We start from the raw sequence: 14,763 nt of genomic DNA on the forward strand, positions 1-14,763 counted from the left end.
GGGACCATTCCGAGCGCTCCTAGGGTCGGAGAAGTTGGACAAATCGACTGATCAACATACATGATAGTTAGTCATTGGTATGTAAAACGCATTGTAGATGATAATGCATGCCCGTCTGCATACCAACCACCCCAACTATCAATCGTGGGTATGCGAAATGGGAAATTCAGCGCTGGAGTGGATATCTGAAATGCCTGTCAATAGCGGAAGCGGTCCCGGGAGACTTTGCCACGCCTTTGAGAAGCACACCGATCCTAGAGCTAGGCTTACTCTCGTGGTCGTTAGGCCTCCCGTATGTTATGAGAAAAGCTGGTTTACCATTTCCTCGAAAGGGTATGCTGTATGGCAGAGTGCGCCCTTGCGGTTTGGCAAAATCATTTTCTTCAGTGATTAAGTGACTCCAGGGCTCATGATAGTTCGCTCCTAGGTTAACGGCGCCTTATACAAGAAAAATGCTGTTCAATGTGAAGTACGGAATAATCGAAATGGTATTGCCAACCTTGAAAGGTCAAATCAGGCAAACATTTCCCGTTATCGATTCGTGTAACGCGACAAGCGCTTCCCCGCACAAGTCACGACTCTACATGTGCCTCTCACAATAAACGGGCTTTGTCGTTTTTGACAGCTTCGGATCCAGATTCCAGATAATCATGCGACGAGTCAAAAAATCCCGCAATGGATGTGCAAGGTGCAAAAGCAAAAGAGTCAGTATCTTTGCATAGTCTGAGCTTCCCTCATAGAGACCAGACTCTAACCTACTGGAACAGGTCAAGTGTGGAGAGGAGAAGCCTAACTGTAGTCGCTGCACCCGACTTGGGGTCCGGTGTCCTGGGTATGTGCAGTCACTAAAATGGGTCACCGAATATGTGCAGTCTAGCCCGGGCGCGTTATCAGATGGCCAACCGCCTAGCCCGGAACCAACTCCATCAGTGCCGAGGGAAGCTCCTGCTGCAGTGGGTGATGCACCGTCGCTAGATAGTACGAACCGCGATGCGCATCTACAGCCAGATGATGTAGGATTTGAAATAGATGACACAAACGCTATTTGCGACAATCTTTGGGATCTTCCGGGGAATCGTTCACTGCCAGATTTAACCGATCTCTGTCCATCTTCTCCAATCCCGATATCACCGTCGGGTTTCTCGCCGAATAAAAATTTGCCATATGACCTACCTTCATCGGGCGATATGACGGTCGATGTATCCCATCTGTTATCGCTGATTGGCCCTCCACAAGAGAATCTTGCCAATGATGGGAGTGTTTACCCAGATTTCTCGCCTTCAAGGATCGTCCGCAGCCACCTACCTGCTTCACAACGTTCTACTTCGCGAAACACCATGTCAATATCTCGTCCTTTGAACAACCCATCATGGACCCTTATTGAGTATTATTTCAAAGAGGTTGCGGCTCTCTTCTCCAGCTATGATAGCCAGATGAACCCGTTCCGCACGACCGTCTCCAGACTATGGGGCTCATCATTGGCTATGTGCCGTACAATGCAAAGCATGGCAGCTGCAACTCTTGTCAACGACTTCCCACAGTTTGGCCCAATAGGCCGAAAAATGAGGGACGAAGCTGTCAATATCATCACACTCGAGGCAGTCATGGACGACAAGTCTTTGTTAGCGCTCCTCATGCTTGGCCAGACAGCAAGTTGGCACGATCCGAAAGACTTGGGAATTTCCTTCTTCAATTTACTCCGGAAGCATCTCAACTCAATCTCTGACGGATCTAGTACGGAACCTATCGGCGTCCCGAACAGCCGCAGTAATAATTATCGCTTTTTCGAGGAGGCTCTTGTATACTGGGAGATGCTCCTCTCTTTTGTCTCAGACAATGACTCCACGATGTTTTCTGATACATCTCGTGCCTCGCTTACGAATGAAACTCTTGTTCTTCAACGCGTGCCCCACCCGTGGACTGGCATAGCACGAGATGCGCAATTTACTGTACATGAAGTGGGCCGCCTTGTCCGCAAAGAACGGCAACGTATCCATTCTCGAAATTTCACATCCCAGGACGATATAAGACGTGCACAGATTGCCATCGAAAAGGCACATCAGTTAGAAGACCGCTTATTAAACCTGGCTCATCTCACAGAAGCAGAGATTGTCAGCACCGGGGATGATGAAACTCCAATCTGGCATCTCCTTACTGTCGCTGAAGTATATCGGTGTACGGGGTTAATCCAGCTATATCGCGTCTTCCCAGATTTACTCCGTGACCGTCTCCAAAATCCAGTGGCGGCTCATTTCCCAGATTTTTCGGCGGAAGCAGTCGGCGACCCGTTCTTCCCAATTGATTTAGACTGCATGAATCTGCCTTCGGGCTTCGGCGAACCATCAGACAGTACTACGCCTAACAAAAGCAAACCACCCCATCAAAACGCACACATATTCCCTCCCTGCTCACATCATCATATTCCTCGGGTACCCGAATCCACATCCCAGGAAACCCCACCGGATTCACTCTACGACACCTGGCTCACCGATTTTGCCGTCACGCTCCTCTCACGCCTGAAAACCATTCCCTTCGAATCCCGTACCCGCTGCCTCCAACCATTACTACTGGTAGCCTCATGTAGCGAGCTACGTCTGCCACGACTGGATACAAGGCACCCTCGTGCCGAATTTGAAATTCATCAACAGGATGACCCCACGGATGACCAGGCTGGATCTGGTACCGAAACGCCAAACATTTCAATGGAGGCCATTGAAGTCTCCCAGACACGGAAGTTTATTCTCGGTCGTCTCACGTCTTTCCTGCATGTTTTGCCACCTAAACCAATAAATGTTTGCGTAAAACTTGTGAAGGAAGTTTGGAGGCGGATGGATGCCGGAGAAGCTGATAGTTATTGGATCGACGTCATGATTGAAAAGGGATGGGAGACAACAATGGGGTAGCATAAATTAAATCCACGCCCTTACTCCAACTTATACACCCTGTGGCCTTCAGTAAACACCCTCGGTGAAATCAAAAGGGATGAAATTGCTGTTAGCGGGAATAATAACCTCAGCCAAAGCTTGGTATTTGTTCGTCCGGAAAGCCTGCAAGTCAGTGACGCATGCTGCGTGACCGAAAACCATTTGATCAGCACTTGAGCTCTGGATTGAGTGATATGACGGGGAGAATACTCACATAGTGGTAGTACGTAGTATCTTTCGATTTTTCTTTCTTACGAGACAGGAAGCCAAAAAGAGCTCCTTCTTATTGACATTTACCATAAGGGCACATGCGCACAGGCACCGGCTAGAGAGATCCTGATGCGCGTAGAGATGCCCCATATAACTATTACTTCTTAGTCAATCGCATTTACAATTCCGAGTGGAGAAAGTTATAACAATGCTTGTATTAATAACAAGGAGGATTCATCGGTGATTAAAGCTTTTAAGCTAATCGGATTGCATAAAATTCCGTAGTTCAAGGTTCGGCTCGCTGCAAGGGGTAATCAATAGCCACATCTGACAACAGGACGAGCAAAGCTGAACAATCTCTTTCAAACTCCCATCAGAGTCAACATATTTCTCTAGGATCAAATCTCCCCAGAACATTTCATTGACAGACTGCCCTCCTGCCTGGAGAATCGCTCGTGGTATAGAACTATACTGAATTGCATCGAGGCAATCCTTTTGTCCCAGAAGTATCCCCGACCGGCCATTCGGCACTGCATCTCTATCAACGACCCAAGCGATGATGTCCATGCTAAGTATAGTGTTGGTAAACTCTAGGTTAAAGGAGATGATTTGCACTCGTGTTGCATCCTGGTTCTGGTATGGTGCATGAACCGGGTCGGAAAGATGCTTTTGAAAGTGTTGAGTTAAGATGTCAACCGGTCTTTCGTGATTATATGTATGGTGCTGGTTGCACCAGTGTCCCATAATACTTCCATCTTTTCGAGGTGACATTCGGGCGTACCCACTTCCCAGTCAATAGCAGTGATTTTCGAGTTTCCAGTGACGGCTATTAGCGTATTCTCTGTGCGCACGCCGCAGAGAACCCAGCTCAAGGAGGAATGCCCGTGGTGGCGGTGGGTCGTTCTCGCTCAACGCCTTCTTCTTCAATGCAGCACGGCGATCTGGGGATAATTGTCGTACGAAGATGTCATATGCGATGATATTTCTATGCACTAGTATGGAGCTAAGGGAGACTCTGAATACAGTCTGTCTGTGTGGCCTCAGGTGACGGGGAACGCGACAATAATGGTTGAGGAAAGCCTGCGGATTCCAACTTGCCAGTAGTTCGAATAGGTCGGCTTGGCGGGTATTTCTCGGACGAAAAGTCCGTGGTCACTGGTGCTCAAGGAAGCCATAACCAAGACGATAAATAGGGAGGAAATTTGAGAAATGAACTTTTTCGGGGAAGGAAAGATTGATGCGAGATTCAAGAGTCAAGAGTCAAGAGTACTATACTTATATGGATAATGGGGGCCGATAACCGCCACCCTACTGCCATAACCCAATTTCAATTTCTAACCTCACCGGCCTGTTTCCCGCCCGTATTGTATTTATCACATACAGGAATATCTTAAGGGATTTTGATCTAAATACGGGTCACTTTTAGAATAGACTTGAGAATAGACTTGAGAATAGACTTGAGAATAGACTTGAGAATAGACTTGAGAATAGACTTGAGAATAGACTTAAGAATGGATTGATTATAGAGTTCAGGGATGCAATGTGTAATGCAGTTCAGCATTGAAGGATTCAAAATAGAAGGAAGTACAGGGGGATTCAACGTATAATGGAGTTTAAGGATTCCGTATATAATGCAGCGCTGTATATAGAGTTCAAAAACAAATATGAATTTGGAATTACTCGTAATTTACTTTCTGCCAGTCGGAAAGTTGAAACTGGGTTATAACTTATGGCAGTAGGGTGGTATCGGCCGCCGTAATACTTAATAAGACCCGCTCTAAGCATTAAAATTTAAGGTTATTGGGGTCGGAACTACTTTATTCCGTTCACACTAGTACCAATACAGACAGACTGTAGTAATTACTCCGCGAGGCCACTTTTGACTCTTGACCAGTCTCCCGTGACCCGTCCACAACCTTACTACCATAGCTTTTTGACCATGGATGTCTAGGGGTGAACAAAGAGTGGCATATATTGAAATTGCAGATTTTGGGCCAAAGTTAAACAAATGGCGGAAGCCAAGTCATAGAGTCAAAACAGAAAATAAGAGGTTGCACATGAGGAATCAAGAGTTGACAATTCATCGCCAAGACCAAAGGGGCTCTATGTAACACCGGACTCATTTCAACTGTACCGGTTATATGTGGAAGATTTTCGACGGAGAATGGACATGCAGGGGTATCTTAGAAGATGGTTCCCTTCACCTGTGGTTTTTCCTTGACATTGATGTCCCGGATCATCATAGTCCAAGGAATAGCGAGAACCATGATACCCGTACCAATAGCAAGTAAGCGCAGCTCAGCATAGGAGTAGGCCTTCTGGATAGCAATTCTCGTAGCAGAGCCCAACGGGTATCCTCGCTGGGTGACTAGGTCGTTATAGATATTATCAAAGTTCGACATAGCAGACTCGGGAAGATAACGCTGCAAGGCGACTGGGTATGTGTTTTCCCAAACAACGGTACTGATGGTAAGACCAGCACTGTCACCAATCGTACCGACGACGTTCAATAGACCAAGGGCCGAGGCGAAATGTTGGTGGTCAACAGCAGCGAGAATGGCAAGCTGTTCGACGATGATGAAAATGGAACCTCCGATCGCAATGAAGATCTGGCACATGATTTGGTAGCCGACGCTCATACTAGCGTGACGGAAGTAGATCATGAGACCCTGGGCGAAGATATAGAGCGGAACGCAAATGTACAGAAGCCACTTGTAGCGACCGGTTTTGGAAATCACAAAACCGACAATCAGCAACAAAACTCCGGAGACAATATCGAAGATGTGATTGATCCATCCGGCTTCTTGGGGAGTTAGCCCGTTAACAACCTGCAGGAACGACGTGAAATAGTAGTTCCAGCAGTAGTAGGAGAGTTGATAGGTCGCATCTAAAAGACAGGCGCCAATGACGGTGCGGTTTTTAATGTAAGTGATATCCAAGAAAGGCACTGGAGCAAAGAACTTCTCCCAAATAGCGAAGAAGAACAGCATGGAGAATCCAACAACAAGCATAGCAATGATATAGCCTGTCGCCCAACCATCCGGAGCGTAGTCGGCGATATCGAACGGAAGCTCAAAGAGCACAAGGCCGACAGTAAAGATAAACACACCAATTACTACGGAAGATTAGAAGATGGTCTCGGCGTAACCTGGAGGTTTTTTGGGACGGTAACTCACAGTCAAACTCTCGCGTCCAGTGCCATACACTCTCAAAGAATGTGCGTCCACTAGACTCCCGGACCATATGGCCCTCCCTCTGAGCTTTACGAAGAGTGGACTTCAGCGTAAAAAATAGGGGGGCAGCAGTGAGAGGGAAAATGATTGCCCAGGTGCCGAATCCCCATCTCCAGCCATCGCCAGGAAGAGCATAGAATTCCTGGCCAACGGTGGGACCAGCGAATGCCGTGATAATATATGGGGATGAAGTGAATGCGTACGCGAAAGCCCGGTTTTGTAGCTTAGACATATCAGCCGTGAGGACATCAACACAGTACTCCATGCCCATGAAACCCATCGAGTAGAAGACCTAGAATATTGAAAATCAGCATGCACAACCATGCTAAAAACCTTGAAGGGGGTTCACTAACATATCCAGCGCAGTAGACAGAAAAGCCATCGCATGCGGCCATGAGAATCAAACCCAAGGTTGAGAAGATAGTCATGAGTAAGAAACCCTCTGCTCGACCCCAGGTGTCGAGCATCTTGCCTACTGGGATGAAGACCGCGGCGGAACACGCATCACCGATAGCGGTAGGAAGACCAGATAGTGAATGGTATTCATAGTAACTCGCAACATAGGGGCTGATAGTGTCGTAGACCGATGATTGAAACGCGTTGACAAAGTACAGGAACCAAATACTGTAGGAGCGAGGCGTCAATTTCCCGATTAGGGAATCTCAAGAGGAAATGGGTAGATCAAGCACACATACTTCAAAAACACCAAGAAAAGGGTTTTTCTTGACCACGTCAGAGTCATAGCCTCAGCATCAGCGACACCTTGTTGCAGCCCTGCCTGGGGTAATTCGGCTCCATTTTCGTTAACAGGGACGACGTTGTCAGTAGCACCAGGATCTTTCTTCTCCGGGGATCCCTCAGCAGATCCAGTATCAACCGAAGAACTTCTTGCCTGGTCATCCTTAATGCCACGACCGAAGACATTGCGTGCCCTGCGTAGCAAGGGGCGCATCTGTGTTACCGCCATGATACGTGGCCAACAGTATATAAGGCGGAGGAAAGTGGTGAGGAGAAGAAGACTAAAAAAAATCGACGATCAAGCGGTTGAGCGATATCACCCAACTCAAAAAGCCAAACAATCCGAGGAAAATCCTTGCCCTTATAGAATGCCGACACCGAAATCGGATGCTTGTCGGAGACCAAGAAAGCACGAGCAGCTGCACAGAGCCAGCTAAGAGTTGGGGGATTCTGGGCTATGGATCATGATTTGTTAGGCAGAAGCAAAAAGTCCGATTTTCCCCCTGCGCGATGCACCCCGGCTCCACCGGGGGCTACTGGAATGGGAATTAAAAGAAAAATCAGATTCGTGTTCAACTCTGAGACCTGAGTTGATCGGCGCCAAGATGCGGTGATGGGTGGGTCAAAACAACACAGGTTGACCGTTTCACGATTCAAGATGGCTCATTCTGTTTCGTAAGGGAAATGCTGAACTTTTTCAAACCTGTTTGAATATTGGATCTTATGTATCATTTTGTTCCATGTCTGTCTTTTGCAATTGTATCTCAAGGTGGTTGCTTGGTAAACAAAGAGTTGCTTAGATTGAAATGGTAACAACGGACTCCTATGACGCATTCAATATGGCTCATCAAAACAAGTCGAACCCGATGGAATTCCTGGTCGACAAAAGAATCGTGAGTACGACCAAGCGTCCCAGACTTTTCGCCTAAATCAGGAGATTTGAATTAGTACCAGAATGAAGTACATAGGCCATCAAGATCTAATCAGATGCGCGATCTTATCTCGTGGCACTCACAAAGAAGCAGGGTCATTCCGTAGTGCGGTGCAAGTGAAAGGGTGGTGGGGACTATGGGTCCCACACACCCCAGGACCCTGAGACACTGAAAGATGAATGGATAGCTCGGCCTCCTTTGGCCCCCGAGAATGATGATCCTTCCTACACATGAACTTTCGGATTTGGCCGCGTTGAGTTGTACTTACGGAGAACACGGAAGATGAATGGAGAAGAAATGTGGAACGACCCGATCGTCAAGCAAATGAAAAGCATCTTGGCATGCGGGAAAACTCGCAACAAGCAACAATTCCAAGGCTTGCAAAGTTTCTTGGAAGTTATCAGATCGTCGCCCCGGGGGCCACTTTCGGTCCAGTGTCGCCGACAGATCAGCCCACTGTCAATATGGTATTTTTCTTTTACGCGTGTTCTGCGGTAAATATTCTCGAATCATGGTCTAGCGGGGCTTTTTTTTGGACATAAATCTGGAGATGTATTGCGTACTGCATTTTAACGTTGGCCAATTACCAGTCCTCAAAAGTAGTTTACTTGCGAAGTTGCGATCATCGGCATTTCAATCTTATCTGATCAACTCGTACGCGCCATATCATGATTCATATCCACGAATTGCGATTGAGGCATCAATACAATTTTGATCGGCTTTTTATCACAATCAAGCCAAGGAAGCCATCACCGACGCGCGCCCGATAAAACTGGCCATCGTCAATCCGTGATGTATCTTACCTCCTTACTTGGCAATATTGATCACGGTATCTTGGAATGAAGAAAATTAACTAACTTCTCCTACCAGCTTCTTTTTTGGATTACGCTAACTTTCTGCATTCAAATGTTACTATAAAGTGTGATTTTCATTCCACGGTTCCAAAGTTTCCAGATAAAACGCGCGCTCACAAATCTTCTTCACCTCAATTGGGAGATCAGCTTTTTGACCGCTAATCACCACAAAATGCCCTGTGTACCTATCAAACCTTGGAATTTTCCAGTTCTACCTACATCTATACTCTAACCCTTGGAAACTGCTATTTGTATTCATACGACCTTCCAAGAAATGGTTCATACCTAACTAAATGTTCCCAACATTTCAAGCCCTCCCGGGAGGTCAAATGTCAAAATATACTAGTGCCTACTAGTAGTAGTATTGGTTGAGGGCAATTAACAATTCAAAATGGCAGCTCTACCAGGTTGTACCTACATACTACATACTAGATACTAGTTTCATATAGGTCCTCGTGGACTTTTGATCAATTGAAGGCACCTCCAGGGTACATACATATAGGTCCCAGGTGGACATCATTCTGTGGGTACTACACTTAAGAGGAACCTTCAATGTTGCGCACATGCATATTTAGCACTTGAGATTGATTGGAAACACACACGCGCGGGCTTGAACATTCGAAGGATGCGTTTATAGGTGTCATTGAAGACACAAATTTTATATCAGGACCTTTCAACATCAATTGATTTGTTGCAGGGACCTATATTCGGAAAAAAAAAAAAAAAATTATTGCCAACAGATCTATCTTCAAATGTTGTGTTGGAAATATCTCACGGTGAACTGGTGGATGATGGATCGAGCAAAAGTATCTGGTTCAAATGTTGCCTACTATAGGTTTCCAAAAACATCCATACTAGACTCAGGGGCTACAGTGTAGGGTATAGGAAGGAGTTGTACCATGGGGAAAGGAGAAACTAGTAATCGGCTATTGAGGCAAGTCCACGGTACCAAAGTATCAAGGATTCCGTCCCATCCGTGTCTATGGCGTAACTTGAGTTTTTGGTATGCAGATACAATTTTTTTTCATCTTCAAGGTGTCAACTGGTTCTTCAACCCCTTTAAATTTCCCCCCATAACATAGAGGCTATAGCTCCCTCGAAATCTCTGCATGGAAAAACGCTAGCGCGTGCCGCGACCCAAATGCCATGACGATGTTCCATGCCCAATTGGAAATTCTCTGACCAATCGTTAGAGTCCGGTCCCTCCACACTAGACCAAATCAGGTGACCCCACCCCTGATCAACTTTTTTTTTCTTTCTTCTTCTGCGCGTTATTTTTTTTTCTCTCTTCTTCTTCTTCTCCCCCACCACTCCTTTCCTTTTTTTTTTCTTTCTTTTTTTGTTTCTTTGTGATACCCCCTCTCTTATTATTGAGCTGTTTGTCTAGCGACAAGCTTGCTCATCGTGGTCCTGCTGCCTATTACTCCAATAGAGAAGCAGCTTGGGACGGAATCTTTTCTTTGGAACAAGAAAAAAAAAAAAACGGAAGTTTTTTGGGTGAAATTACACCCTCACATATTGCCATAATGGATCAGCAACGATTCCTGCAGCAATTGCAGATTGTTCTCGACCGTATGTACTCCAGCATGACGAGCATTTCAAGCTCGGAAAATCTTTCTCCTTTTTGAAGAATCTTCCCGCTGACCCTTGCTTTCCAGCCTCCCAGGGTAACGTTAAGGAAGCGACCGGCGTCCTGCAGAAGGAATTCTACACTCAGCCCGCATCCCTTGTCCTCCTTATTCAGATTGCTACCGCTCATGAGGATTCCAACCTTCGCCAGCTTGCCGCTGTCGAGTCCCGATCCCTCGTTCAGAAGCACTGGGTGAAGGTCGGCGATGAGCAGAAGCCCCAGATCCGTGAGCAGTTGCTCCGCTCCACCATGGGCGAGAGCTCCCCTCTCGTCCGTCACTCCATTGCTCGGATCATCTCCGCTATCGCCAAGATTGACCTGAACGATGGTGAGTGGGGTGATCTGCCCAACATCCTCATCCGCGCTGCCGACAGCGGTAACCAGGATGAGCGTGGCGTTGCTATCTACATCCTGTACACTATCCTTGAGACCCTCGGTGAGACTTTCGAGGAGAAGTTCGAGGACTTGTTCACCCTGTTTGGCAAGACCATTCAGGATCCCGAGAGCGCCGAGGTCCGCATCAACACTCTGCTGGCTTTGAGCAAGTTGGCTATGTACATTGAGCCCGAGCTCCACCCTGGCCCCGTCAAGGTCTTCCAGGATATGGTTCCCTCCATGGTCGCCGTCCTCAAGAACGCCATTGACCAGAGCGAGGAGGACCGCATCATGCAAGCCTTTGAGGTCTTCCAGACCTTGCTTGGTTGTGACTCTGCCCTGCTCAATGTCCACCTCAAGGATCTTGTCATGTTCATGAACGAGATGTCCGCCAACACCGAGGTCGATGAGGACACTCGTACCCAGGCCATCAGCTTCCTCATGCAGTGCATCCAGTACCGTAAGGTCAAGATCCAGGGCCTCCGCATTGGTGAGCAGCTTACTCGTACTGCCTTGCACATTGTCACCGAGTTGGATGATGACTCTGCTGCCGATGACGATATTACTCCTCCTCGCTCTGCTCTGGCTTTCCTGGATTTGCTCTCTCAGAGTCTTCCACCCAGTCAGGTCGTTGTTCCTCTTCTACAGGCTCTTGGCCAGTACTTCAACAGCGCCGACCCCAACTACCGTCGTGCCGGTATCCTGGCTCTCGGCATGTGTGTTGAGGGTGCCCCTGACTTCATCAGCACCCAGATGAAGGATATCTTCCCCATGGTCCTGCAGCTCCTTGCTGACGGAGAGTACAAGGTCCGCATGGCTTCCTTGCACACCGTCGCTCGTCTCGCCGATGATCTTGCCGAGGATTTGTCCGCGGAGCACCAGGCTCTTATGCCCTTGCTGTTCCAGAACCTTACCAGTGCTATGCAAGAGTACAAGGGTGAGGAGGAGGGACCTATTGTTGATATCCTCAAGGCTGGTATCAGTGCTATTGATGCTGTCGTTGACGGTCTCGATGAGAAGGATGTCGCTCCCTACCAGTCCGAGCTTGTCCCCATTCTCCACAACCTCTTCAAGCACCCCGACTTCAAGATCAAGTCTCTTGCTGCCGGTGCCCTTGGATCTCTCGCCTCGTCTGCCAGTGACTCATTCCTGCCATTCTTCGACGAGTCCATGCACTTGCTTCAGGAGTTTGCTGCTGTCAAGGATAGCGAGGCCGAGCTTGACCTCCGCGCTAGTGTCACTGATGCTATGGGTGAGATGGCTGCTGCTGCTGGCCCTGAGCGTTACCAGCCCTACGTGGAGCCCTTGATGCGTGCTACCGAGGAGGCTCTGAACCTCGGCCACTCTCGCCTTAAGGAGAGCACCTACATCTTCTGGGGCGCCATGGCCAAGGTGTACGGTGAACACTTTGCCGCTTTCCTCGACGGTGCGGTCAACGGTCTCTTTGCCTGTCTCGAGCAGGACGAGACTGAGCTTGACGTCGCTCTGGGCGAAGCTGCCAAGGACCTTGTTGGACAGGAAGTCACCGTCGCTGGCCAGAAGGTCAAGGTTGCTAGCGCTGATGATGATGAGGATGATTTCGAGGGTGATATCGAAGATATCGAGCTCGGTGGTGATGATGATGACTGGGATGACATCACCGCCACTACCCCTCTGGCTCTTGAGAAGGAGATTGCTGTTGAGGTCATTGGTGACCTTGTTACTCACACTCGCAGCGCCTTCTTGCCCTACTTCGAGAAGACCATTGAGCAGGTCATGCCTTTGTGTGACCACCACTACGAGGGTGTTCGCAAGAGCACCATCAGCACTCTCCACCGCTCTTATGCCATGCTCTTCGCCATTGCTGAAGAAAACGGCCAGATGGCCAAGTGGCAGCCTGGTCTTCCCCTGCAGATCGAGCCTGCTAAGGAGGTTGCCAAGTTCGGTGAGATTCTCATGACTGCCACCATTAAGATGTGGACTGAGGAAGAGGACCGGTACGTTTCACTTATTTTTTTCTTGTTCTTGATTTTCTTCCCATTCTCCTTGTTAGATGATTATACCTATCGCTTAACCCAGCTCACTTTGACGTGCCAAAGAGCACGCGTGATGTGAACCGCGTTTATCACGAATGATAACTACTTGACCCTTTTTTTGCTATCATATTGGACAACATTTTGGCAGACATTTGCTAACGAGTCCATAATAGTGCTACTGTCGCCGATATCAACCGCAACATGGCCGAGAACCTTCGCTTCTGCGGTCCCGCCCTCATCGCTGATGAGAGTGTTCTCACCAACGTCATTCACCAAATCACCGACATCATTAGCAAGAAGCATCCTTGCCAGATGGAGTTCGAGGATGAGGATGAGACTGACGGCGCTGGTGAGACCTCCGAGTTCGATTGGGTCGTTGTTGACACCGCTCTCGACGTTGTTTCCGGTATGGCTACTGCTCTTGGCTCTAGCTTCTCCGAGCTGTGGAAGATGTTCGAGAAGACCATCCTCCGCTTCGCCAGCAGCAGTGAGTCTCTGGAGCGCGCCACCGCTGTTGGTGTTCTCGCCGAGTGCATCAACGGCATGGGTGATGCCGTCACCCCCTTGACCCCCACTCTCTTGAAGCTTCTTCTTCACCGTCTTGGTGACGAGGACCCCCAGACTCGCTCCAACGCTGCTTACGCCGTTGGTCGCCTGGTTGAGCACTCCAACGCCGCTGACGAGATGGCCAAGGCCTACCCTACCATCCTCAGCCGTCTTGAGCAGTGCCTCCAGATGGATGTCTCCCGTCTTCAGGACAATGCCACCGGCTGTGTTAGCCGCATGATCCTCCGCAACCGCGAGGCTGTGCCCACCGCCCACGTTCTGCCCGTCCTCGTTAACATCTTGCCCTTGAAGAACGACTACGAGGAGAACGACCCCCTGTACCGCATGATCTGCCAGCTGTACAAGTGGGAGGACGCTACTATCCGCGACCTCACCCCCAACCTGCTTCCCGTCTTCCAGGCTGTTCTGACTGGCGATGAGGACCAGCTTGAGGATGAGCGCCGTGCCGAGCTCATTGAGCTTGTTAAGTGGCTCAACCAGATGCAGCCTGGCTCTGCCCCTTGGGCTGAGCAGCTGTAAATGCATGACTTATTTTGATGACCCTTTGGAATGGTAATAGACGGACGATGTGATGTGGATTTTCCACGAGATGACTAGACGATACCCTGTCTGCGCGGCGATCCCCGCGATGAATGATGAAAAACAAAAAGTGATTGCTGTATATAGTTCAATTGATTTACAATATTTCTTGTACTTGGTTCTCCCGTCTTCCCAATATCGTAACTACCTGTACCAATGCTTTCCACGAACATGTCATGGCCATCACATTACGTGGTATTTATTGAAGCTTGAGAGTCATGAAATGACTTGCTGGGCAGGGAGGCAACGTCCCGTACGGGTCACAAAACTCGAACCCCGCCTTGCTATACAGGTTCTCCGCTCTTGAAAAGGCACAATCTTTGCCAGTCTCCAAGCTCAGTCTAGTATATCCTCTGGCTTTCGCCTCCTTAATGAGGTGCTGCAAAATGGCGCGTCCAACCCCTTTGCCCAGAGAAGCAGCAACAGTCCTCATGGACTTGATTTCCCCGTGTGTTGGCGAAAGTTCCTTCAGAGCCCCGCAACCCAATAGCTCGGCCCCGTCCCAGGCAGAATACAAAGTAACGTTTTTTGCCTGGAGACTTGAGATGTCAAGGATGTCACAGGATTCCGAAGGTACAATTTGACATAGTTCGGCGACGTGCAGGAGGATTAAGGAGCGGAGTGCGGGTGTGGAAACGTTGTCAACTTTGATAAGCAGCTGCTGATGGGCCCCCATTAATGATCATTTTACTCTTATTTCACCAGT

General features: G+C 48.5%; 3 protein-coding genes across 3 annotated transcripts; 2 read left to right on the top strand and 1 right to left on the bottom strand.

Moving 5' to 3' along the window:
• Nucleotides 1-675: 675 nt before the first annotated feature.
• N7466_008354 (Zn(II)2Cys6 transcription factor) lies at nt 676-2,903 on the top strand (the record flags this gene model as incomplete). Its single annotated transcript, XM_057167743.1, has 2 exons — nt 676-708; nt 768-2,903. 2 exons carry the CDS (start codon nt 676-678, stop codon nt 2,901-2,903), a joined length of 2,169 nt encoding a protein of 722 aa, XP_057018374.1.
• A 2,414-nt stretch (nt 2,904-5,317) lies between these two features.
• N7466_008355 (Major facilitator superfamily domain general substrate transporter) lies at nt 5,318-7,319 on the bottom strand (the record flags this gene model as incomplete). The annotated part of the gene is made up of 4 exons (XM_057167744.1): nt 5,318-6,249; nt 6,311-6,659; nt 6,721-6,991; nt 7,063-7,319. 4 exons carry the CDS (start codon nt 7,317-7,319, stop codon nt 5,318-5,320), a joined length of 1,809 nt encoding a protein of 602 aa, XP_057018375.1.
• Nucleotides 7,320-10,417: 3,098 nt separating this feature from the next.
• On the top strand, nt 10,418-13,997 carry N7466_008356 (putative importin beta-4 subunit; the record flags this gene model as incomplete). The annotated part of the gene is made up of 3 exons (XM_057167745.1): nt 10,418-10,463; nt 10,550-12,872; nt 13,085-13,997. 3 exons carry the CDS (start codon nt 10,418-10,420, stop codon nt 13,995-13,997), a joined length of 3,282 nt encoding a protein of 1,093 aa, XP_057018376.1.
• Nucleotides 13,998-14,763: the final 766 nt, after the last annotated feature.

Source organism: Penicillium verhagenii (assembly GCF_028828195.1).
Source record: "Penicillium verhagenii strain IBT 33310 chromosome Unknown utg000008l_segment0_segment0, whole genome shotgun sequence".
In the NCBI taxonomy this organism is placed as follows: domain Eukaryota; kingdom Fungi; phylum Ascomycota; class Eurotiomycetes; order Eurotiales; family Aspergillaceae; genus Penicillium; species Penicillium verhagenii.